The 24,265-nt window shown below is 41.1% G+C and overlaps 1 protein-coding gene across 3 annotated transcripts in view; it reads right to left on the reverse strand.

The window, feature by feature from the left end:
* Nucleotides 1-24,265, reverse strand: part of CDH13 (cadherin 13) — a 1,184,027-nt gene that overhangs the window by 610,359 nt on the left and 549,403 nt on the right. Inside the window, exon 5 of one of the 3 annotated variants that reach the window (XM_032156330.2) lies at nucleotides 7,118-7,342. The exons of the other annotated variants lie outside the window; for them this stretch is intronic. Coding sequence (XP_032012221.1) covers nucleotides 7,253-7,342 — 90 coding nt within the window. The 3' untranslated portion in view covers nucleotides 7,118-7,252. Of the gene's footprint in view, nucleotides 1-7,117; nucleotides 7,343-24,265 lie in introns of those variants that run through there. 3 annotated transcript variants of the gene reach the window in all.

Here is a 24,265-nt window from a genome sequence, read left to right on the forward strand (position 1 = left end):
TTTATTTCTCCTTCACTTATGAAGCTTAGTTTGGCTGGATATGAAATTCTGGGTTGAAAATTCTTTTCTTTAAGAATGTTGAATATTGGCCCCCACTCTCTTCTGGCTTTTAGAGTTTCTGCTGAAGGATCCGCTGTTAGTCTCATGGGCTTCCCTTCATGGGTAACCTGACCTTTCTCTCTGGCCGCCCTTAACATTTTTTCCTTCATTTCAACTTTGGTGAATCTGACAATTATGTGTCTTGGGGTTGCTCTTCTCGAGGAGTATCTTTGTGGCGTTCTCTGTATTTCCTGAATATGAATGTTGGCCTGCCTTGCTAGATTGGGGAAGTTCTCCTGGATAATATCTTGCAGAGTGTTTTCCATCTTGGTTCCATTCTCCCCGTCACTTTCAGATACACCAATCAGACGTAGGTTTGGTCTTTTCACATAGTCCCATATTTCTTGGAGGCTTTGTTCATTTCTTTTTATTCTTTTTTCTCTAAACTTCCCTTCTCGCTTCATTTCATTCATTTCTTCTTCCATCACTGATACCCCTTCTTCCAGTTGATCGCATTGGCTACTGAGGCTTCTGTATTCTTCAGGTAGTTCTCGAAACTTGGCTTTCAGCTCCATCAGCTCCTTTAAGCACTTCTCTGCATTGGTCATTTTAGTTATACATTCGTCTAATTTTTTTTCAAAGTTTTTAACTTCTTTGCCATTGGTTTGAATTTCCTCCTGTAGGTCAGAGTAGTTTGATCATCTGAAGCCTTCTTCTCTCAACTCGTCAAAGGCATTCTCCATCCAGCTTTGTTCCATTGCTGGTGAGGAACTGCGTTCCTTTGGAGGAGGAGAGGCACTCTGCTTTCTAGAGTTTCCAGTTTTTCTGCTCTGTTTTCTCCCCATCTTTGTAGTTTTATCTACTTTTGGTCTTTGATCATGGTGATGTACAGATGGGTTCTTGGTGTGGGTGTCCTTTCTGTTTGTTAGTTTTCCTTCTAACAAATAGGACCCTCAGCTGCAGTTCTGTTGGAGTTTGCTAGAAATCCACTCCAGACCCTGTTTGCCTGGATGTCAGCAGAGGTGGCTGCAGAACAGTGGATTTTCATGAACTGTAAATTCAGCTGTCTGATCGTTTCTCTGGAAGTTTTGTCTCAGAGGAGTACCTGGCCGAGTGAGGTGTCAGTCTGTCCCTACTGGGGGGTGACTTTCAGTTAGGCTGCTTGGAGGTCAGGGACCCACTTTAGAAGGCAGTCTGCCCATTCTCAGATCTCCAGCTGTGTGCTGGGAGAACCACTACTCTCTTCAAAGCTGTCCGACAGGGACATTTAAGTCTGCAGAGGTTACTGCTGACTTTTTGTTTGTCTGTGCCCTGCCCCCAGAGGTGGAGCCTACAGAGGCAGGCAGGCCTCCTTGAGCTGTGGTGGGCTCCACCCAGTTCAAGCTTCCTGGCTGCTTTGTTTACCTAAGCAAGCCTGGGCAATGGCGGGTGCCCCTCCCCCAGCCTGGCTGCTGCCTTGCAGTTTGATCTCAGACTGCTGTGCTAGCAATCAGCAAGACTCGGTGGGTGTAGGACCCTCCGAGCCAGGTACGGGACACAGTCTCCTGGTGTGCGGTTTTCCAAGCCCACTGGAAAAGCTTGGAGTGACCCGATTTTCCAGGTGCGGTCTGTCACCCCTTTCTTTGACTAGGAAAGGGAACTCCCTGACCCCTTGTGCTTCCCAAGTGAGACAATGCCTCGCCCTGCTTCGGCTCGGCTCACGCACCGTATGCTAAACTGACTGTCCTGCACCTACTGTTTGGCACTCCCTAGTGAGATGAACCCGGTACCTCAGATGAAAATACAGAAATCACCCATCTTCTGCATCTGTCACACTGGGAGCTATAGACCGGAGCTGCTCCTATTCGGCCATCTTCTAATTTATTTTCTTCCATTAGACAATACAGGAACAAAAAGGGGATGATAATTGGTTTTCAGACGTATTCCATGGATAAGACATAGAGGTTCTCGGGGAGTATGTGAACAGGAGATCGGCAGGCAATCAGTGAAAAAGGTTTTAAATGCATAAATCTATCCATCAATGGCAGGAGAATGTGGAATGACCTGTAGGGAGTTGTCAGCACTTATGATTCTGTTCCCGGTAATTAATTCAAACAATAGTGCCTGTTTATTCCATAGATCACTCCTGTTCTCATTATGATAACCTGCAGAACATTTCCAGGAATGAATCGGACCAACAGGTAAGTAGTGGAAACAGATTAGACATTTTCAGAAGCATGGGTGGGAGCGTACTGCACTGAGGAATATCCCTTAGATGAACGGATACTGTTCAAGTATGAAAAATCGTAACTTACCGTGGTGAGAAATTACCTGAACAATTTAAAATTCTCAGAGAAAATATAGTGTTTAGCATCAAATGTGAGAAACTGATTTTGAAGTCTTTCACTTTAATTTGCCTCAATTTCTTAAAAGATCTGTTTGTGTGCATGGTTGACAATTTCTACAGCAACACAGAAACTTATTGAGAAATTATTAGGTGCCAGAAATTACAAGGTGCAATAGGTTAGGTGCTTTACATTTGCTCCTTTTATCCTCAGAGGAAAAAACTTTTGCGTTATTTTTATTTCCTTTTCACATCAGAAGTTTTGCTCAAAGCCCCATAGCTTATACTCCAAAAAAAAAAAAAAAAAGATGGGGTATGAATGTAGACCAGCAAAGAGCACAGACTTGGAAGCCAGGCTGCTTGGATACAAATCTCAGTGCTGCCACGACCAGCTGTAGGACCCTTAGAATTCTGTGTCTCAGTTTCTTTATATATAAAATAGGGATAGTAGTAGTATCTGCCTTATAAGGTTGGTGGGAAGATCGTAAATATATAGATAGGTAGATCAGAGAGATAGGGGCAAGTGTATACATACCCACACACCACACATGTACACTTATAAGTGTGTATGAAAAAAATCAAAAAGAAACAGAAGAAAAAAGCTGCTACTACACACACACACACACACACACAGACACACACACTCACACACGGCTTAGACATCACAAATGCTAAATGAGCTAATGTATATATAGTGTGGAGAAGGGACCGCTACAAAAGCATCAGGTATTATTACCGTCCTTATCAACACCCACCCTGGTCTCACATTTTTTTTTTTTTTTTGAATCAGAGTCTCACTCTGTTGCCCAGGCTGGAGTGCAATGGCGCCATCTTGGCTCACTGCAACCTCTGCCTCCTGAGTTCAAGTGATTCTCCTGCTTCAGCCTCCTGATGCAGGTGTGCATCACCATGCCCGGCTAATTTTTGTATTATTAGTAGAGATGGGGTTTCACCATGTTGGCCAGGCTGGTCTCGAACCCCTGACCTCAGGTGATTCACCCGCCTCGGCCTCCCAAAGCGCTGGGATTACAGGCGTGAGCCACTGTGCCCAGCACTTTTTGTTTGTTTGTTTGTTTGTTTGAGACGGAGTCTCGCTTTTGTCACCCAGCCTAGAGTGCAACGGCACGATCTCAGCTCACTGCAACCTCTGCCTCCTGGGTTCAAGCAATTCTCCTACCTCAGCCTCCAGAGTAGCTGGGATTACAGGCTCCCCCTACCATGCCCGGCTAATTTTTGTATTTTTAGTAGAGATGTGGTTTCACCATGTTGGCCAGGCTGGTCGCGAACTCCTGACCTCAGGTGATCCACCCGCTTCGGCTCCCAAAGTGCTGTGATTACAGGCATGAGCCACAGCGCCCTGCCCCGGCCTCACATCTACATCAAGCCTTGGTATCTGTAAAATATCTCTTCACTGGTGGTCCCGAGGTTCTGCTTCCCTCTCAAAGAGTCTTTCTTTTGGTTGAGGAATGATACAGGGAGGACAATCCCATTGAAAGAAAGGTGTCGACAGTTTTACTTTTTAGAGTTAATGTGAAAGGCTGATGATTGGTTTCAAAAGGTGAAAAACAAAAGCATTGTAGAGAAATCTTGGCCCTCATGACCCTCCAGATGGGGAAATTTACTATGAAATGTATTCGAGCCGGATTTGGAAACAGCTATTCATTTTTCTGACTTTTTTTTTTTTTTTAACTAGTTGTGTGTGTGTGTGTGTGTGTGTGTGTGTGTGTGTGTGTGTGTTTAACCTCTAGAGGCTATGAGATGGCTGACCAACTCTTGAGCCTCAGTCTGCCCCCTCTACAATCAGTGCTACGGCTTAGATGTTAATGTTCAACTTGAGAAATGGGGGTGCCTTAGAGGCTTCCTGCTCTGGAATTTTGGGGTTGCGGTGGTAATGAAAAGGTTCTTTCTCCCTTACTTCTAGTCAAAACCAATTCATCTAATGTCTGCTTTACTCAATGAATTTTTAAATTAGATTTTATTTGAAGGACACATTTTGAACATCAAAAAACTTTTGCCAACCACTGCCTTGGATCCCTTCCAGCTCTGACGTGCTGATGTCCAACACTAGACTACCACTCACTTTTCCAAGACTTCCATATAAAGCACTCATCTGAGTAGCAATGGCAGGTGCTGTCCCATCAGGGAGGGACATTGGATCCAGAGCAAAATGAAAGCCAAACTAAACACACCCTGACTTTGGAAAGAAACACAAGAACTTTCCCATATTAAGATTCTAAATGATGCTTTCTCAAAATGTGTGAAGAAAAAGTGAGTTTAATTCCACCAGTTGAGGCTATGGTGATATTATGGGATTTTTCTAAAGGACTTGGTGCGTACCCAATTCCCACGTGTAGCACATAACTCACAGATTTAATTATAGATCTTCTTCACTCACTAGTTCCCTAGGAAACAAATCCATGGCTTCATGTCTTGTGTATGGAAGGTCATAGCAAGAAGATAAATATTTTCTGCATTTTGAAATTGTATCTAGAGGTCACAGGTCTGCAAGTCAACAGAAAAGAGCTCTTCAGACAGAAGCCAAAAGCTGCTATGTTTGACTAATATCAACGATACTTAAAACCTTTTGTGTTTATCTCAAATAAAGCACTTCCCACTTAAACGACTAAAAATTTCCGCTGTATCTCTTTTCCTTTTTTCAGGTTGAAATACAAATAAGATGAATAGTTCCCTTAAATGTTTCTTCCGACTCTGTTAAGATAAAGGCTGTTTGTAATAATAAAAACAAGGAACCTTACCTGAAAAATCCAAACTAATTTTAACTGGGTGGACAATCCAGGTCAAAGTTCTTTTTTTTAATTTTTATTTTTTATTGTTTTTTACTGTGAATCAAGCAGAAAACTGCCACAATTGGTGAGTTACACTGAATAACTAAAACAAGAGGAAAAACTAAAAGCGGAGAATTCAGAAAAGGAAAAATGCAAATGCCTTTAAATATGTGATAAAAAGAATCACAAAGTAAAGAGACATTTTTCCTCATGACGTGGGAAATCAGTCTCATTTTACTTTATAATTTTGTGTATTTAATACACTCTGAAATTGGTTTTCGCTCATTCCCATTAGTGTTACTAACTTTTTTAGTCATAAGTGAAGATTAAATGAGAAAATACAAGTAAAGTACTTTGTAAACCCCAAAGAACTATACAAATGGTAGTGATCACAATAAGCATTTAGACTATACACTCTTAAACACAATCCTTTGGATCACAGCATGGCATGACTAACAGAGGGCTTCAAGTATCCGCAGACTTTAAAGGACAAAGCTTAGAGACTGGTGGCTCTTATGAACTTCACCTTTCACGTGGAGATCATAAAGTGAACACACATGACCATCCAACAAAACTCACGGAAATGTTCCAGAGGGGTTCAAAAGATGAATTATTTTCCCCAGCAGAGCACAGCAAACCCATGGCAGACAGAAGACCAAGGGGTCTGAACCTGGCATTAGGACTCTGCCAGCTTCTCCTGCAGCCTCAACAATACACAGTTTATGGCCTTAGCTGGAGAGCAGAGCCATCGGAGGAAGCTTTCTTTGTCAGTCTTTAGCGAAAGATCCAGATGAGGAAAAAGAGACCATACAGTGATGTAAGGCGTGACTAGCAGGAGGCAGGAAGGATTAGTTAATCATCACTTCCTTTCAAAATACATCAGGTAAAATTGCTTTTGCTCAGTTTAAGGACCTCCATAAAATATTTGTTAGGATGTAGCTGGTATTTATTGAGCAATTACTGAGTACCAGACAATGCGCACTTTTCCTATGTTCCCAAGTAGTCCCACAATAGCACTGTGCCACTGGTAGCAGACACTGGCAGGGAATGCAGCTCCTGTGTGCAGCTAATTAACAGAAGAGATGGGCTCTAAGTCAGGGTCTCTGTGCCCAACGCCTATGCTCCGAATCACCACCTAGTTAGAAGGATGGTTCTGAACATCCTGCAATCAACATCTCCATGGGAAATCTTTGCAAATTGTGGTCCCTCCCTTTCCAGAAAAATACACATACACACACACACACACAGACACACACACACACAGACACACACACATGCACACATACACTCACTTTGCGTGTGATTTCAGGCATTCAGAGACTCCTTCAAGTCCATCCAGGGACCAAGGGTGAAACCTCAGGTTAAGAAGCTCTGTCCCACAAGGCTTCCTGGCTCCAAGTCATCCCCTCTTCTTCCCCTCTTTTCGGCATGGGGATCAACTCAACCTTCCTGAGTTTCTCCTATTTTGAACTCACAAAACCAGGCAGGCATAAGATTCTACTTCATGTACATTTTAATGATGACATAACTGAGGGTATTTTTGCTCTATTGAAGAAAAGCCAATTGTCAAGTAATACAGCCCAACATGTGGTTAGAGAAGCTTCCAACTTGACGGGACTTCTGGTATTAACCACATAGTGGTTCCTTCATGGGGCACCTGGGCACCTGGGCGAGAGCCACCCATAGCTTGTTAGCAAGGCGGTCCAGTGGACCACTCTGCAGACTTATCAAATCCAAATGTGAGGGTGAGGATGGGAATTGGCTTGATTCTGTGAACAAATTCCCCTAGTCAAGTTGGGACACGTTGCAATTAAACACCTGCCTTGGACTGAGAAGAAATTAAGTCCCTTAATACTAAATGACTTGCCTGAGGCCTCATTTGTTGGCTGCAAAGCCTTCAATAGATGTGATGACTTCTGACTTTCTGTCTCCACTTTTCTATCCCAAATACCCGATAATGTGATCAAAATTCAGTCAATAGGACAATTTATTTAAACACATCATTCTGTTGAGAAAATGGATTTGAAATACCGAGTGCTAGCGGGAAATAAAATGTTTGTGATTTATTCCTTTAAGCCAATAATGTCCCCAAATAGGATGTCCATTAAATTGCTAAAATTGTAATGCATGAATTTAAATCTGCTGTAATGCCTTCATTCGAGAGAAGTTTGCTTTTAATAGGATTATGTGTTCTCTGTAAGAAAAAAAAACACATTTTGTTGTAAATTGGGGATTAAAATAAACCAACAAATGACTACAGCATCATGGATTAAGCAGCCTTTGTTTGTTTGTTTTAAAGAACATCACCTAGAGTGACCATTTGTCTGGAATTAAAACTGGCTTGCATAGTCTAATAGTTATGTATGTGAAAAGGGGGCACGGCTTCGGGAGTCTGCATAGTTCCCAGATAATATGGGCTGCTGGGACCATGTTTTCACATAAAATATACAAAGCACACACTTCAAACATATGGCTTCATTTAGGTTAAAACTGCAGAAATCTTAAATGATGGGACACTTCTCTACAGATCTGATGTCATTTCAGTTAGCTACCACCAAACAGTGAGTCCTAGGTTAAAAGTCTGATGCTCTAAGCCATTTAAATTGGTTCCATTCCTTGGCACTATTTTTGTAAAAACATAGATTGTGATAATCCATATTAGGACAGTTCCTAGGAAGTTTGTTTGTTCCTAACCTTATATTTATAAAGGAAAGGATGTGAAAGAAAATACATCCATCGTCTGATCTTAACTGATTTTTTCATTTGCATTTATTTCCTCCAAAGACGGCAATAGCAAAAATGAAGTTACCCCAACACCATTTCGATTCTCTTAAAATATGTTGATTGATTTAGGGCTATGTGATGAAAAGAATGTTTTCCTATTTAAAAAAAAAAAAAACCTTACTTCTAAACGACAGTTAACCCAATGAAATTTAAAAACTCAACAATCACTATGCTCCAAAGGCACTGTGTTTTCTAAGGAAAACAAAGTTTACTTTTAAGGGAGGGAAATCATACTCTAAAAGCTATAAACAGGGGCCTACAGAAAATATATGGATTAACATTAGATGCCCAAAGCAGTCACTGAAAGTAAGCTATTCTCCAGTCGTTTCCTGTTCATAAGCACTTGCACATTAAAGAAAAAAAAACTTAACCTATATTGATAGGAATATATGTTGAACCAACTTTAGTTTGAGGCTAAGGAATGCTTCTTTTAAGTGGAAAATATAAGTCATTTGTATTTTATGCCAAATCTAGAGGCAATGTAGCACTGGAGAAGACCGCAATTCCAGAAATCGGGGGAGAGGAATTCAAACTCTGGTTCTGTGACTTCAGGCAGGTTACTTAACAGCTCTTTAGGGAGGCTCCCTTTTCTTTTTTTTTTTTTTTTTGAGACGGAGTCTCGGTCTGTCGCCCAGGCTGGAGTGCAGTGGCGCAGTCTCGGCTCATTGCAAGCTCCACCTCCCGAGTTCGCTCCATTCTCGTGCCTCAGCCTCTCGAGTAGCTGGGACTACCGGCGCGCCCGCCACCACGTCCAGCTAATTTTTTGTATTTATTTATTATTTTTAGTAGAGACGGGGTTTCATTGTGTTAGCTAGGATGGTCTCAATCTCCTGACCTCGTGATCCGCCCGCCTCGGCCTCCCAAAGTACTGGGATTACAGGCGTGAGCCACCGCGCCTGCCTCCCTTTTCTTGACAGTAAAATCATGGTCCTATTAGCATTTGCCTGATAGGGTTGAGAGATTTAAGGAGACAATCGCTTGTATTGCTTGGGACACTGCCTGGAACACAAAAAGTTCTGCGGTCTTCTGGGAAATGTTGATTTCATATGAATGTGACTACAAATCCCAAAGGCCTTCCTGTATTTCTCGGAATCCCTGAACTCCTTACTAAGGCAGTTTTCCAAGAAAGGGGATTGAAAGTCCCACCAGGCCACCACCACATTCACTCCGATGTGAGACTCGAATTCCATAATTGCCAATAGGGTGACACATTTGTTGAGTCTTAGTGCATACATGTCCTATGAACAAATAGTTCTACAAAAATATACCTCTCTTTGTGACCAAGGTATATATTTTTTTTTGCATAATGAGAAGCACAAACACACTGTTCCAGAAGCAACTTTAGTAAGTTAGGGGAGAGTGAACCAAACACCGGGAGGATTCAAGGCCAGGCTATTTGTGCATCTTAATAAGCGTTAATTAAAGGTCTTATTCCAAGGAAAAGAGTGGAAGATGAAAAAAAAATAAAGCCAACCTGTCAATGACGGGATGGATTCTACAGAAATAAGCTATGATTGTTAGGGTCATTAGCAGGCATTCTGACATTCAACTATAAAGTATTATTCATGAACACAGAGTGGGAAAAATTATACACTCCATTTAAACAAAATCAACCAGCTAACAGATATAATTCACAAAGTGATCATTTTTAAAAATAGAAAATTGAATTTCAAATCAGCATTTCTAATGGCCCACTGATCCAAATCCTAAATTGATAATCAGGTCTGAGTTATTTGCGTGACTAGCTGGAAATATTCTTATAATTCTATAACCATCTATGAAATGTCAGAAAATTCACATGTTCAGAAATTATTGTCCCAAGAAGAATCTTAGACTATCAGTGCCAGAGGGGACTTCAGACAGGATCTAAATCAGTGGTTCTCAACTGGGGTACAGGGGGGAGTTTTCCCTGCTTGGAATATTTTTCTGGAGACGTTTTTAGTTGTTGCAGCTGGGGGAGGAGTGCTGCTGGTATCTAACGGGTAGAGCCAGAGGCGCGTTAAACATCCTTTTATAAGCATAGGACAGCCTCCCACAACGTAATTATCTGCCCCAAATGGCTATACTTCTGAGGCTGAAAAACCCTAATCTGGATCAATCAACCTTTTTCACTTTACAAAACAGAGAAACCAAAACCAGGGCTTTTCAGTGTACCAATAGTTAGCTGTGAACCTAAACAGGACTAGATTTCAGGGGTTCTGGTACTATTTTATTCTATGCTAGTGTTTCCCCTAGGTCTTTTATTCCTGCCCACCTACCCACTTATCCTCAATCTATCATTCAGGATTTATTAAATGCCTACTACGTGTTTAGCACTGGGAATACATCAGTGAACAAGATAAACAGTCTTTATCTTGCGTGTTTATAGCATGGTGGGAAAAGCAGGTATTAGGTAATAATACTGCAAATAATTATCATTGTGATAAGTGCTTCATGAGAGCACACAACAAGGGAAGCTCAATTTGGTCTGACATTCTCTTGTTCTTAAGCCAACTCTCCTAATGCAATACTTGACCGTGTATTTAAATATCCCTAAAAGAGATGTTGAGCAACAGGCATGGGTCTTGACAGGCTATCCCTATGTGGAGGGGACCTTGCTACAATGTTGGAGGCAAGAGTAATGGTCCCCATTCACTGGAGACTCACCCTGCACTAGGCACTGTATTAAGTGCTCTTCTTATATTTACATATTAATATGTCTATATATTAAATATGCTCTTCTTATATTTTCTTATATCCTCCCAACAACACTAAGGGACAGGTACTATTATCATAATCTCCAGTTTACAAGATCGCCATATTTTGGATGAGTAGCTTGGCTTGGGGATATGCCATGATCTAATCACAGCTGAGTTAAACTTTGAGGAAAGTGATTGATGTTGGCATGCTTATTCACTGAGGGTCCCCTTTGTGCTGTAGCAGACCTGGGGATGGCATCAGACTATCACTGGCGATTTGGTGATTAGTCCCTACCTTTGAAGAACTAGCGAGGGAAGTAAATGTCATTTGAAGCAAGCAGCTGACCGTGAGCAATGTTATCAATTGCCACATTTAAGATAAAACAATGTGGTAAAGATCTGAGTATTTGAGGCTCAGAGGTGTGTTCTTAGAACAGCTGCCTAAAATGTTAGACAGTAGCCACATGTAGCTATTAAAATTAAATTAGATTAAAAATCCCAGTTATTCGGTCACACCAGCCACATCTCAAGTCCTCAGCAGCCAGATGTGGTCAGTGCTTATCACACTGGATGTGCAGACAGGGAATATTTCCATAATCACAGCAAGCTCTAGTGGATGGCAGGTGCCTCATCGTGGCATCCAGGGGTAAAAACTTTCCAGTTGCCATTCCTAGGGTGACATTCTCCTGCTCATAGTTTGGGACCTCAGGCTAACTCTGGCTCAGGCTGATGGGGGAGGAAGGTAACTAAGGGCTTGCTCAGACTTAAGACCCATGCACAACAGAGCTACAATCCAGCACTCAGACAACTTTGGAATTAGAAGGGTCCTTAGGGATTAAACTTCTGCCTCCACTTCATCAAGCAACTAAAGACTTATATCGCAAACTTTAACAATATATACCCACCCCAACCCACTTTTAAGACAGTAATTCTCCTTCCATAAATGTATTCCTTGGAGATTATTAGGAATGTGCACAAAGTTGAGGATGCTCAGTGGAATTATATTTATAATTGGGGATGAACTGGACCCCCACTAAATGTTCCACTAAAAACACCTATAGAACAGATTAATGCACAACGTCCTTTTTTTTTTTTTTTAATCCAGCTGGAGTCTTGTTCTGTCACCCAGGCTGGAGCACAGTGATGCAATCTGGGCTCATTGCAACCCCCGCCTCCCAGATTCAAGCAATTCTCCTGCCTCAGCCTCCTGAGTAGCTGGAATTACAGGCCCTGCCACCACGCCCGGCTAATTTTTGTATTTTTAGTAGAGACAGGGTTTCACCATGTTTGCCAGGCTGGTCCTGAACTCCTGACCTCGTGGTCCATCTGCCTCAGCCTCCCAAAGTTCTGCGATTACAGGCTTGAGCCACCGAGCGTGGCCACAATCTTAAGTACAACGTTTTACGAGTCATTGTGGCTTGGAAATGTGTTGAAGCATATTAATTTAAAAAGTAGGTTGAGGCCGGGCATGGTAGCACACGCCTGTAATCCCAGCACTTTGGGAGGCCAAGGCAAGTGGATGACATGAGGTAGAGAGTTCAAGACCAGCCTGACCTACAGGGAGAAACCCCGTCTCTACTTAAAAAAAAAAAAAAAAAAATTACAAAAATTAGCCAGGCATTGTGGCGCATGCCTGTAATCCCAGCTACTTGGGAGGCTGAGGCAGGAGAATCGCTTGAACCTGGGAAGCAGAGTTTGCAGTGAGCTGAGATCGTGCCATTACACTCTAGTATGGGCGATAAGAGTGAAACTCCGTCTCAAAAAAAAAAAAACAGGTTGAAAAAACAGTATGTATATTATGATCTTATTTTTGTGAGCATATTATACACATGTACATAAAGGAAGGTGCAGAGATCTATAAAGGATTTAATGTGTTGGTGACTTATCTGGCTGGCAGAGTAAGAATGACGGTGTTTGTTTGTTTGTTTGTTTTAACTTATCTGCATTTTCGTATCCTTCCTCAGTGAACAAGTGTGCTGTTCAAGGCTATTCTCAAAACTAAGGACTGACAACACAGGAGTTTGTTCAGTCCCTCTGTGGTCACCCAAAGTAAACTGGGGGCTCTGATTCAGTCAGTGCTGCCCCCATCCCCACACAGTTTCTCCTGGATGCCCTGATCTTTCCAAACAATCCCTTCCTCTTCCCCAGTCTCCACACAGGCTCATTAGAAAAAGAAACAGAGCCGAATTAATAGTGTCTGCATGGCTCTGTCTTCATCAGTGGGCTATCATGGGGGATGACAACTTGTCATCTTTTAATCAATATATTAATAAACCATTGATAACTTCATATACAATAATCTAAAATGCACTCCCTGTTTCAGAAACATTTTTCTTAATTTCTTCTGTCCCAAACCAAATAGAATGGTATCCATGTCAATATCTTACGTGTTATCCTGTGGCATGTTTGAGAATAAAGCATCTAGAATAGGGCTGTCCAAGAGAGCTTTCTATGATGATGGAAACATTTCATATCTACACTGTGCAGTATGTACGTACTGCATATAATAGCCACCAGCTATACGTAGCTGATGATTTGAAATTTGGCTAGCATGGTGATATGGTTTGGCTCTGTGTCCCCACCCAAATCTCACCTCGAATTTTAATCCCCCTGTGTCAAGGGAGGGACCTGGTGGGAGAGGACTGGATCACGGGGGCAGTTCCCCCAAGCTGTTCTCACGATAGTGAGTGAGTTCTCACAAGATGTGATGGTTTAAAAGTGTTTGGCAGTTTTTCCTGGCTCTTTTTCTCTCTCTCTCCTGCTTTATTGCGGTAAGATGTGCCTTGCTTCTCCTTCACATTCCGCCATGACTGTAAGTTTCCTAAGGCCTCCCCAACCATGTAGAAATGTGAGTCAAGGAAACCTTTTTTCTTTATATATTACCTAATCTCAGGTATGTCTTTATAGAAGTGTGAAAACAGACTAATACAAATGGCTCATGAACTAAAGTTTTAACTGTATTTTAATTAGTTTAAGGGTAAATTTGAGTAACCACAGGTGACTAGTGGCTACCTAACTGGACAGTGCAGGTTTGGAACCTGAATTGTGCTTCTATATACAAGCATAAAGGGTCCTCTTTATGGTCATGAAGTGTAAACTTTATTCTGGCTCAGAAATATTCTGAATTATGAGTGGTCATTTGCTTTGGTCTTGCTGCAATCCATAAAGCTCTAAGTAACTCTGAAACATTGGTCAAGATAACTTGAATATATTGGAAAGACAAATTAATCTCTTAAAAACAAAAAAAAAGATAGTGCCAAGTAAGAAGATGGGACGTATGAACATCATTGAGTGGTGTTATTATATGCAGCATTAATTGGAAGGGATGGATTGTGAAGTGAGATTGACGATAGAATTCAGGGTTCAAGACATGTTCAAGTAATTTGACAGACCCTGAACTGACCTCATCCTTTTCAGTACACATTGCTTCCTAAGCTTGATAAGCCCTCAACTCCTCTGGAATGGAAATGTCACAGAGGGATACCACAGGACAGACTTCATAATGACCACCCTCAAGGCATCAGATTTGGGTTTTATCTGCATCTGTTCCCCGTAAGTCCCTCTCCTTTCCCTTGAGTGACAACTGGAGGAGGATTGTTACTGTCTGGTCATATCTCTAAATGCTGGTGTGATCCTGGCTTTGGAATAACCAGGGATGTGCCTGTTCTGTTCCCTGGGTCTGGGATGGCATGTTCTAAGTCATAAGAGACAGGAAGCAGAGTTTGACAGGAACCCCAGTGTGGCAGAGTGAAAGACAACAAGATGGATGCTAGGAAGGTAACAGGGCAGGTAAAAAGGGTACAACCTCAGTTTCGACAGGTTTATGTTTGTTTCCCAAAGAAAGAGGCCCAGAAGATAGGGAGAGTCAGGGATCTTTGGCTGTGTACTCTATAGTTTTCAAAGCATCTTTCGTAGAGTTTGCCAAATGTTGCAAATAAAAATACAGAATGCCCCAGTAAAATTAGAATTTTGGATAAACAAACACAAATTCTTTAGTATTAATATGTCCAGTGCAATAATTGGGATGTGCTTATTCTAAAACACTAGTCATTGTTTATCTGAAATTTCATAATGGAGTCTTGTATTTTATCTGGCAGGTCTATTCAAGAAACACCAGTCCCAAGAGATCTTGCCTTAATAAAAAGAGACCCACGGTTAACTATGTGCTAGAAGTGCTGCTTACTTTATCACACTCTCAGAGATTCCCTAAGACAATAGCATATTTAAAAGCTCTGACAAGTTCCATAGCAAATATTCCAATTCTCTTTAACACAATACTTTCTAAACTTTGGAGAACATAGAACCCAGCAATAAAGTAGTTTAAATGTCACCCCCAGGGTCAGACTGCATGAGTTCAAACGCTGGAATCACAATCAGCAGAGTGTATGACCAGGAACAAGGTATAACTAGAGATCCGGCTGGACATATGTAAGTGGCATAGTCATGGCACCAGTCTCACAGACTTAATGTGAGAATTACATGAATCCATATAAGCCTGGCACAGGGTCACTGCTTTGTGAACATTAGTTTTAATAGTCACATTAGTGCTAAGTACCTTTCCCAGCAAGGGCGAATAACATCCAAGCAAAACAATGCATGCAATTTTGGACATGTTAATGGTAGACTAAGATGGGGTGGGGAGAGTGTTGCCTTGGTTCAGCATCAGATAAATCCCTTTGACTTCAGTTCATTATACTTGATGAAACGAGAATTTTTAGTGCAGTAGAAGGTTCAGTAGATCAAATCCTCTGATGAAACTACCCACATTCAGAAGGAAGCTATTTAGCCTTCTTTGTTTTCTTTTTTTATTGTTTGTTTTTTGTTTTTATCTACTATTTTGTTTGTTAGGGCTGTTATGACAAAGTACTGTAGATTGGGTGGCTTAAGCAACAGAAATTGATTGTCTCACAGCGATGAAGGCTGAAAATCTGAGATCAAGGTGCTTCTGAGGTCTGTGAGGAGGAATGTGTTCCAGGCTTGTCTCCTAGCTTCTCATGGATTTTTCTTGTTGTTTGTTTGTTTTGCATTTCTCGGCAGTTTTGGGCTTATAGATGTATCATCCTGATTTCTGCTGTTATTTTTTGTTTGGGGCTTTTTTTTTTCTTTTTTGAGACAGAGTCTCTCTGTCACCTAGGCTGAAGTGCAATGGCATGATCTCGGCTCACTGCAACCTCCGCCTCTGGGGTTCAAGCAATTCTTGCGCATCAGCCTCTTGAGTAGTTGGAATTACAAGCATGCACCACCACGCCTGGCTAAATTTTTCATATTTTTAGTAGAGACAGGGTTTCACAATGTTGCCCAGGCTGGTCTTGAATGCCTGACCTCAAGTGATCTGCCTGCCTCGGCCTCCCAAAGTGCTGGGATTACAGGCATGAGCCACTGTACCCGGCCATCTGCCTTTATTTTCATGTGGAGTTCTCTCTGGGTGTGAGTCTATCTCCAAATTTCTCTTTTTTATAGGCATCAGTCATATTATACTAGGGTCTACTCAAATGACCTCATTTTAACATGATTACCTCTGTAAAGATCCTATGTCCAAGTCAGGTCACACTCTGAATTACTGGGGATTATGACTTCAACATATGAATTTTGGTAGAGCACGTTTCAACCATAACAGCTACCCCTGAGAGTGGGGCTAATGTCCACCACCTATCCCACCATGTAGGATGGCAATAAATCTTAAATAACAGAGTGCAGAGGGACAGATTTTGAGAAAGTTGATAGCATTATAAAATGGCAAGGTAAACATTAAATTTCATATGTTGATCTGCACTGCTAGAGGTATTCAAATCTTTGTAAGAAAGATGCCAGGAAACTGTTAATCTTCCTGCAATTCTGCCTGAAAACATATAGCTTGGGACTCCATGCCTCAGAAAGATGAAGAGGCTCTGGGGAAATGGGAGAGGCATGCCTGCAAAACAGCATGCTATTTGCAGTGTCACTAAATCCCCTGATGGCACGTAGGAAATTGAAGACAGAGACAAGGAAATGAAGATAGAGACATAGATATTTCAAAATTTACTGTGCACTTATCTCACGTCAGCCATCATGCTAGGCACAGAACTTGCCAAATCTTCGTCTAAAAAACAAAGATTATTTATGGGCAGTCTATTTTAATAGAATGAGTAACCTAATTAGAAAAACTTTTGATATGGTTTGAATCTGTGTCCCCACCCAAATCTCATGTTCAATTGTAATCCCCCATGTTGGAGGTGGGGCCTGGTGGGAGGTGACTGGATCATGGGGGTGCATCCTCCATAAATGGATTAGCACCATCCCTTTGGTGCTGTTCTCATGATAGAATTCTCACAAGATCTGGTCGTTTAAAAGTGTGTAGTACCTCCCCTCCCCACTCTCTTGCCCTGTTTCCTCCATGCCCCTTTTCTGCCATGTTCTGCCAGGAAGAAGTGCCTGCTTCTCCCTTGCCTTCCACCATGACTGTAAGTTTTCTGAGGCCTCCCCAGAAGCAGAAGCCGCCATGCTTCCTGTACGGCCTGCAGAACCACGAGCCAATTAAACCTCTTTTCTTTATAGATTACCCAGTCTCAGGTATTTCTTTATAGCCGTGTGAGAATGGCCTAATACAGCTTCCCTCAAAAAAAAATGAGGGGGGCAGGTAAAAGGACTGATGGGGAAGTTGAGTAGAGGAGAAGAGGATAGTGATGATGGAAGAGGGCCAAGGCAAAACTTTGTCAATTTTGTCATTTTCACTGATGCTGGATCTGTTCTCTCCATTTTTGCAAAACTAGTTAGAAGGGTCACCGATGTTGAAAAGTTTGGTCAAATCAGGAAACATGCACATTCCTACATCTCCCATACCTCTCATCCATACTGTTACCACATAACGTTACAACTCTTGGACTTTCTATTTTACTCCATCAATATGCATTTAAAGTTTAGATATATTATAGGGATGGGTGCTTAGAAATACTTTTTGCAAGGAAATCTGTTCAGGATCTTCCAAAGCAAAATCTCTTGTTCCTCACTAAAATATCTTTGAAGAATTGTGTTCAAAATTCCAACAATTTTAAGTACTAAGACTGACAGATAGCTATCAGGAAAATCTCAAAGCTTGATAGAGTGGAATTGGGGAAAATGTACTGGTGAGTTTCTCATGCCTTGCCTCATGAAACATAGTATCTTTGACTAGAAAACTGGAAGCTTCTCCTATGTGGTCGTCTTCTCCTTTGGGAACCCTGTGTCTCTATCAGTCAAGCAAACACTCCTAAACATCCTGATCTCTTACCACCCCGATCTTGTACATCCAGAGTGTGACAGTAGCTTTGAGAAAACAAGTACGGTGGGAGTCTGAGAAAATGATCATGTTTTTTCTTTCTAGAGGAAAAAGCAAAGCAAAAAATAATTAAGGCAATTTTGAAACCTGTGTGTATTTTAGAAGAGTTTGTCATATGTTAAGACACATTATAAAACTATGAGTGCTGGAACAGTGTGGCATTTTTGCAAAATTTAATATACGAGATGGTCCCAAAGTAAACTGTGGTATGTATTAGAGCTTAATGTCACATGAAGGCTATGTGACAGAACCAGAAAAAGAATGGGTATTTAAAACAAAATAACATTTGGAAGGAAAATTAATTTGAAGGGTAAAAACTTGAAATGGGACTTTACATTAAACCATACATCAAAAGTAAGTTCTAGATGGACTGAAGAATCAGATGTGAATATGAAGCCATAAAAACTTGGAAAAATATATGTATCCATGTGACTTTGATTTTGCAACAGGCCAAGATTGTTAATTGTATAAACAAGGCAGTAAGCATACGGAAAAAATGGTATTGTGTCTGACTAAAGATTCAAAAATTCAGTATTTCAAAACATCAAATCAAATTAATTCAAATAACAAGTTGGCATAAAAAAAGCCACAAACATATGACAGGCAAGAGATTAATACCCACAATAAGTAGTGGGCCTTTATGAATCAGTAGGGAAGCCATTAACACCCAAATAGGAAAAGGGAAGAGGGCTTGAACAGGCAGCTGCTTCACAAGAAAGGGAGAAAGAAAAAAAATACCTTACTACTGTTTTTAAATGGCAAAAAAAAGGCCACAGTACCTTGTCATTTTCATCAATCAAAGTGACACATTTAAGAAAGCTTGCCCAGGTGTGGTGGCTCACACCTTAATCCCAGCACTTTGGGAAGCCAAGGCAGGCAGATCATGAGGTCAAGACATAGAGATCATGCTGGCCAATGTGGTGAAACCCTGTCTCTACTAAAAATACAAAAATTAGCTGAGCATGGTGGCAGGCGCCTGTAGTCCCAGCTACTCAGGAGGGTGAGGCAGGAGAATCGCTTGAACCCAGGAGGTGGAGGTTGCAGTGAGCCAAGATCCCACCACTGCACTCCAGCCTGGTGACAGAGTGAGAGGCTGTCTCAAAAAAAAAGAAACCTCAGCACTTAATGCCAGCAAGCATAAGGTAAGCAGGGACTGTCATATACCATAGGTGTGATATACCATAGTGTTATTTCTTTGCAAAAAATTTTGATGATTATGTTTTAATTGTCAAAGAAATTTACTTTTTCAATGCAAATTTCAACTTCCAAGCATTGAGGCTAAGAAAATAGATAACTGTGGACCCACGTCTGTATACCTGAATGGTCCTCACAGAATACTTTAAAGTAATTAACGATTGGTGGGACACAGAATAACCAAAACGAGGGAAAAGTTTCAATAACTTGAGAGTCCATGAGATGTTTTCTTATGTGGACATTAAATATCATGGTTTGGAAGAACTTTATGAAGAGAACATTCCCAGAAAATAAAGTGTAATTTTAAAAAGCAGAATACAATTTGAACATATAGTTTAATCTTACATATGAATATATATTAATGAGCATAGATATAGATGTGAATATGTATTTAATTATACTCATATGGCTAGAAAAAGAAAACACCAATATGTTACCAGAAGCTATCTCTGAGTGGGGAAATTACAAGTTCATTTTTTAAAAAATTTATTTTACTAACAATATTGAACATTCCTTTTATAATCCGAATAAGTGAATTTGAAAATGAAATACTGGCGTCTGCATTTTGGAGAAGTTAGGCAAAGCTGACTCTGTCATTTTGCATCTATTCACGAAATAGCTACTATTAGCATTTGGGCTAAGGAAGGGCAGAGGCATTTGATGAACTGCTTCTGCTGGAAAGAAGGCTACAGTCATATATATGTGTGTGTGTGTATATATATGTATATATACACATACATACACATATATATACATATGTATACACATATATATACACATTATATATATATGTAAAATGGATGGCACCATCCTTTGGATGGTACTTAAAACCCAGCTAAGCTATTTGGGGTTTTTTTGCTCGTTTATTTTTACAATAAGTACCCCATTTATTTATTTATTTAATAATTTCAACTTTTGTTTTAGATTCAGCGGGTACATGTGCAGGTTTGTTACCTAGGTATATTGTGTGATGCTGAGGTTTGAGTACGATTGGTCCTGTCACCTAGATAGCACAGTATCTAGTAGTTTTTCAACCCTTGTACCCTTCTTTCCCTCCCCACTCTAGTAGTCCCCACTGTGTATTGTTGCCATCTTTATGTCCATGAGTATTCATTGTTTAGGTCCCACTTATAAGTGAGAACATGTGGTATTTGGTTTTCTGTTCCTGCATTAATTCACTTAGGATTATAGCCCCTAGCTGCATCCATGTTGCCGCAAAGCATGTGTTTTTTTTTATGGCAGCATGGTACTCCATGATACATATGTACCACATTTTTTTTTAATCCAGTCCAACACTGATGGGCACCTAGGTTGATTCTATGCCTTTGCTATTGTGTATAGTCCAGTTGAGCTATGTGAAAATGGAAACCAGAAGGAGGGAGAATAATTTTAAAAATAGGATAATTTTTTAAAACGCAATGAAAAAATGAGATTTGGTTTAAATGGAGTTCATAGGACAGCTTTGGGAGAGGAGAGAAAGGGGCTTGATAATATGGAACATAGAAAGATTTAGCAAAACATCCACATGCACATAGCTCAGTAATAAAGCCAACATGGGAGCCCAGGCTACTCCAACTTGTAACACTTTTTTTCTTTTTCTTTTTGAGAAGGGGTCTCACTCTGTCACCTAGGCTGGAGTGCAATTGCACAAACTCACTGCAACTTCCGCCGCTTCCCAGGTTCAAGAGATTCTCCTGCCTCAGCCTACTAAGTAACTGGGATTACATGTATGCACCACCATGCCCAGCTAATTTTTGTATTTTTAGTAGAGATGGGGTTTCACCATGTTGGCCAGGCTGGTCTCGAACTCCTGACCTCAAGTGATCCACCTGCCTCAGCCTTCCAAAGTTCTGGGATTACAGGTGTGAGCCACTGTGCCCGGCCTTTTTTTGTTTTTTTTCTTTTAATACTACATTTCACTTACAGACAAGAATCTAAGACGAACTCAAAGTCTACAAAGTAAATAGCAGGGAAGTACCATTGCAAATATGTTTGCCGATGTTCATAAACCTTCGTGGAATTATTAAAACACTAGGAGAAATCTGCCATGTTTCCTTATACAGTATGTTTATTTTCATGTAACTTCCAACTTCTTAAAAAGTAAAAATGCAACAAATAGAGGCATTTTGACATATAAAATCCAATTGCTTCTCTCCTAGAATCTTAGGCAACTAACTGTGAGGTGGAAGAGGCAACCGCTGTTATTTTTTTGAAATATTTGGGAGATTTGCAACACTGCAAAAATGTCTCCGTGAATGGCAGTAATACGTTTGTCCTTGCTTCATAGTAATCCTAAAAACATCTCATTCTGTAAAAGCTACTTGATGCTCAACGGGCATTTTTTGAAAAACCTGAATTAGAAAATGGTATTTTATCAGCACAAAGTTAAAAGTGAACTTCAAAAGACACAAAGTTAGTGTAAACATGAAATACTCTATCATAACCACACCTGAATAAATTAAACATGGAAATGGGGCAGGTAAGAGCACAATCTATATTCCCTCTGAACTGCTGTCCCAGCCACATAAATTAATCAAATGGCATGTCAGTGGAAGCTGGCTCAGAAAGTCTGTGTTCCTCACATTTTCTTGAAGTTTAAATGTTTCCGAGATAATAAAAATCTGATCTTGAAAGGAAGGGAGGGAGGAATCAAGAGGTTAATTGTCCGCAACCTTGGATGGCTTTGGAGATGTGCTGAGTTTTACCCCTCTCTCATCTTAGCCCAATTACTCTTCCTGTCTGGGCTGAGAGGTCCTCAAAGCCCATTTCTGCTTAAGCCCCTTCTCCCCCCTGCTCTGTCCTGCTTAAACACCATGTTAGAGATTTACATAAAACAGTGAAGTCTGGTATTTCACACCTCATTGTACCAGAGCAGCACTTGCTTATTCACTTACAGTATCAAGAATTGACTCCCTTAATGCCAGGGATCAGCTACTGCAAACTGATTTGCTGGATACCCTCTCTTGCCCAAACTACTGTTTAAAATCTGGTCACCAACTACAAACTGTCAGCATTACTGCCCGCTGCTAATGGCAAAATGCTTTCTGACTGAGGAAGTTTCCGTCTTTCCACAAACAATGCATATCTCCACTTTCATTTTTTATACTTTTAAAGAATGGTTCTTAGAGCTAACTGCTCTTTTGTCTTGAATTTCCTGAGGCCCTCCAGCCTCTCCCACCACTGTTGGTTCCAGGCTACTCTTCTCTCTCCTGGGTCCTATAGAGCGATTGTGCTGAAGCCTTTCAGTTGCTCTTCTCTTTCCACCATTCCTCCAAGAAAAGGAGAAGTAAGGTGACCTAGAGGCTCCATTTGCTAGTTCTGCTTTCTCTCCTGAATTCTAGGTCTCTAATTTCTATTTTGAGATCAAACTGGCACCCATGTGTATTTTGTTGTTGTTGTTGTTGTTTTGAAAGGAATCTTTTTATTATTATTATTATTATTATTATTATACTTTAAGTTTTAGGGTACATGAGCACAACGTGCAGGTTTGTTACATGTGTATTTTTAAGCCATCTTGGAAACTAGCTCTACCTCCATCTTTTTAACTTACACGTACGTCACTGATATTTGCTTCTTATCCTTCCTCCCCTTCTCTGCTGAAATCACCAATTCCAGGTCTCATCACCCCTACCCTGTACCCGCTGTTCACTCTTCTCATTTGTGGCCAGTACATCTTCCACAACCACAAGTCTTCCTCAGCACAGAACTTAGCACCCTCCTCTGCAGCCTGCTAGTCCCCTCCCTCAAATGCCGAGAGCCTTTCAGGAGATGCTAATAGGTTTTACGTAATAAAAAGGGTGCTGTTGTCGAAAGCAAACTAGAAAGGAAGAGTTAAGCACACAACTAGCTGCTTGCTACAACAAATCTTAGAATATCCATCATCTATCACCTACTGTGCATTTTGAATCTTCAAGACAGGCAGGGGTGGGCATTGTTTTTGCCAACAGAATCCCTTTGTATTGTGGAACATCTTGGCAGATCAGTTGTAGGGGTATACTCTACTGAGATGTCCCCACTTGACGTTTGGAGGGACTTACTGGACTTGGCCATTTTCCCTTGAGCCCCTAGTCCTCCTTCTTTAGGGATTCCTAAATTCTTACAGGCCAACCCCTTAGCCTACATTTTACTTTTTTTTCTTTTTTCTCATGCTTCTGCTCATCTCCCACACACACTTTCTGTGATCAGCGCCTGGGCTGGGCTCTGGGCAGAGAGTGTGCTGGCCAACTGCAAGGTTTTGGAGCCAGGTTGCCTGGATTCAGTCTCCAGTTCTGCCATGGTTTTACCTGGGCATCCTGTGGCAAACAACGAAACTCTCCAAGCATTAGTGTTTTTATCTGTAAGATAAGAATAATGTCCACTTTGTGAGGGCATGACATTAGACGGCGTGCATATATATATACTGTTAGTATTTAATAAATAGCATTGGTTATTGGTAGTCTCTATTACTGGCAGGAGCTGTAATTTTAAATATCATCAGTAAAACGGTGATTTTTTTTTTTTTTGAGACACAGTCTTGCTCTTGTCACCCAGCCTAGAGTGCAATGGCACAATCTCGGCTCACTGCAACCTCCGCCTCCCAGGTTCAAGCGATTCTCCTGCCTCAGCCTCCTGAGTAGCTGGGATTGCAGGCGCCCCCCACCATGCCTGGCTAATTTCTGTATTTTTAGTAGAGACAGGGTTTCACCATGTTGGCCAGGCTGTTTCTGAACTCCTGACCTCAGGAGATCTGTGGGGCCCCTAGACATTTCTGAAATAGAGTTGAAGGAATCAAAATCACCTGATTAGACACTCTAGTTTTTCCATAAATTATGCTTCCTTCAAGAGTCAGAGGGACGTGGGTTATAACCTAACTCCACCATGTGTGGTGTGTGGTGTGTGGTATGTGATGTGTGATGTGTGGTGTGTGGTGTGGTGTGTGATGTGTGGCCTCAAACCAGACATTGAATCTGTCCAACCTTCAGTGTTTACACTGGAAAATGAAGTTAACAATGCCTACTTCTACAGGTTGGCAGAAGATTACCTATGATAAGCATCTAAAGCACTAACCACTAAAGCTGGCACTTAAGCAACCTATGCTGCAGTGTTTGGATAAGCACATGGGCTTTGCAGTCAGGCTGCTGGGTTTTCATTTTTTTCCCGATCAGTTACTAGCTGGGTAAGATACAGA

This window comes from Hylobates moloch, unplaced genomic scaffold (assembly GCF_009828535.3).
Source record: "Hylobates moloch isolate HMO894 unplaced genomic scaffold, HMol_V3 SCAFFOLD_6, whole genome shotgun sequence".
Taxonomy (NCBI): domain Eukaryota; kingdom Metazoa; phylum Chordata; class Mammalia; order Primates; family Hylobatidae; genus Hylobates; species Hylobates moloch.